Genomic DNA, 1460 nt, shown 5'->3' with positions numbered 1-1460 from the left:
CAGGTAGACCTGGGGGGGGGGGGGGAAGGGAGGGAGAGAAGACCTGATAAAAGAATCTCATTTACACCTCCTCCTCGCACAGAACTGCTCACCTCATTAACCGTGATGTGGAGATGCCGGTGATGGACTGGGGTTGACAATTGTAAACAATTTTACAACACCAGTTATAGTCCAGCAATTTTATTTGAAATTCACAAGCTTTCGGAGGCTTCCTCCTTCCTCAGGTGAATGTTCCTGAAGAAGGAGGAAGCCTCCGAAAGCTTGTGGATTTTAAAATAAAATTGTTGGACTATAACTTGGTGTTGTAAAATTGTTTACACCTCATTAACACTTGCAGTTTCGGAAGTGATTCCTAGGCCTCAGATTACCAAATAGTTAATGTAAGGAATCTTACAACACCAGGTTATAGTCCAACAATTTTATTTTAAAATCACAAGCTTTTGGAGATTATCTCCTTCGTCAGGTCATACCAAATAGTTAGTAAGAGATAAATGCTTTTTTTAAAAAAAAAATTATTCATGTTCCCCGCAAACCGAAAGCAGAGAAAAATGCTGGAAATACCTCGGCAGGTCAGGCAGCACCTGTGGAGAGAGACACAGAGTTAACGTTCCTCGGTTTATTGCAGTGTTTTGCTTTTTATTTCATGGTCCTAGAGTCCGTTCCAGCCATCTCAGCGTTTTAAAAAAAATTTCTGCTTAGTTTTTTTCATGGAAACGTCATCCCCTCCCTGTTAAGTGCCCTGCTGCATGTGTTCTCCGTATGTCGCACGCTTGGGAGGAACAGGCGACTTTGGAGAACAGGCTGCTTGCATTTTTTACAGCGCCTTTTAACGTAGTAAAACGTCCCAAGGCGCCTTTCACATGAGCGTTACTAAACAAAAATTGACAGAGCCACACGGGATGTTAGGACTGGTGACCAGAAGCTTGGTCAAAGGTTATAAGGAGCGTCTTAAAGAAGGAGGAGAGAGAGAGAGGCGGAGAGGTTTAGGGAGGGAATTCCAGAGCTTAGGGCCCGGGCACAGCTGAAGGCACGGCCGCCAATGGTGGAGCGATGGAAATCGGGCGGGGGGACGCGCAAGAGGGCAGAATTGGAGGAGCGCAGAGATCTCGGAGGGCCGTAATTAGAGATAGGATGGGGGGGATTTGAAAACAAGAATGGGAATTTTAAAATCGAGGCGTTGCCAAACTAGGGGCCGATGTAGGTCAGCGAGCACAGGGGGGGTGGGGGTGATGGTGACCTACGGTTTTGACTTCATTGGCTGTTAAAGCGCTTTGGAAGTCCTGAGGTCTTGAAAGGCGCTGGATAGATGCAAGTTCTTTTCTTTTGCTCCGAAGGAACAACCCCAGCTTCTCAGTCTCTCCACGTAACTGAAGCCCCTCACCCCCCCTGGTACCGTTCTGGTAAATCTCTGCGCTGGAGAAAGCGCAAAAAAAAAATTACAAGGCTGGATACCAGAATGA

At 46.4% G+C, this 1460-nt stretch overlaps 1 protein-coding gene across 1 annotated transcript in view; it reads left to right on the top strand.

Annotated features, from left to right (window-relative positions):
- The first annotated feature begins 548 nt into the window (after positions 1-548).
- The window catches only part of LOC137314977 (disco-interacting protein 2 homolog B-A-like), an 18113-nt gene continuing 17201 nt past the window's right edge, over positions 549-1460 (top strand). Inside the window, exon 1 of the mRNA XM_067979941.1 lies at positions 549-569. Within this exon, the coding sequence (XP_067836042.1) occupies positions 549-569 (21 nt within the window). The remainder of the gene's footprint in view (positions 570-1460) is intronic.

The sequence above is a fragment of the Heptranchias perlo genome, unplaced genomic scaffold (assembly GCF_035084215.1).
Source record: "Heptranchias perlo isolate sHepPer1 unplaced genomic scaffold, sHepPer1.hap1 HAP1_SCAFFOLD_528, whole genome shotgun sequence".
NCBI lineage: Eukaryota > Metazoa > Chordata > Chondrichthyes > Hexanchiformes > Hexanchidae > Heptranchias > Heptranchias perlo.
The sequence above is the reverse complement of the archived record's forward strand: the minus strand, read 5'-3'. Positions and strand labels throughout refer to the sequence as shown.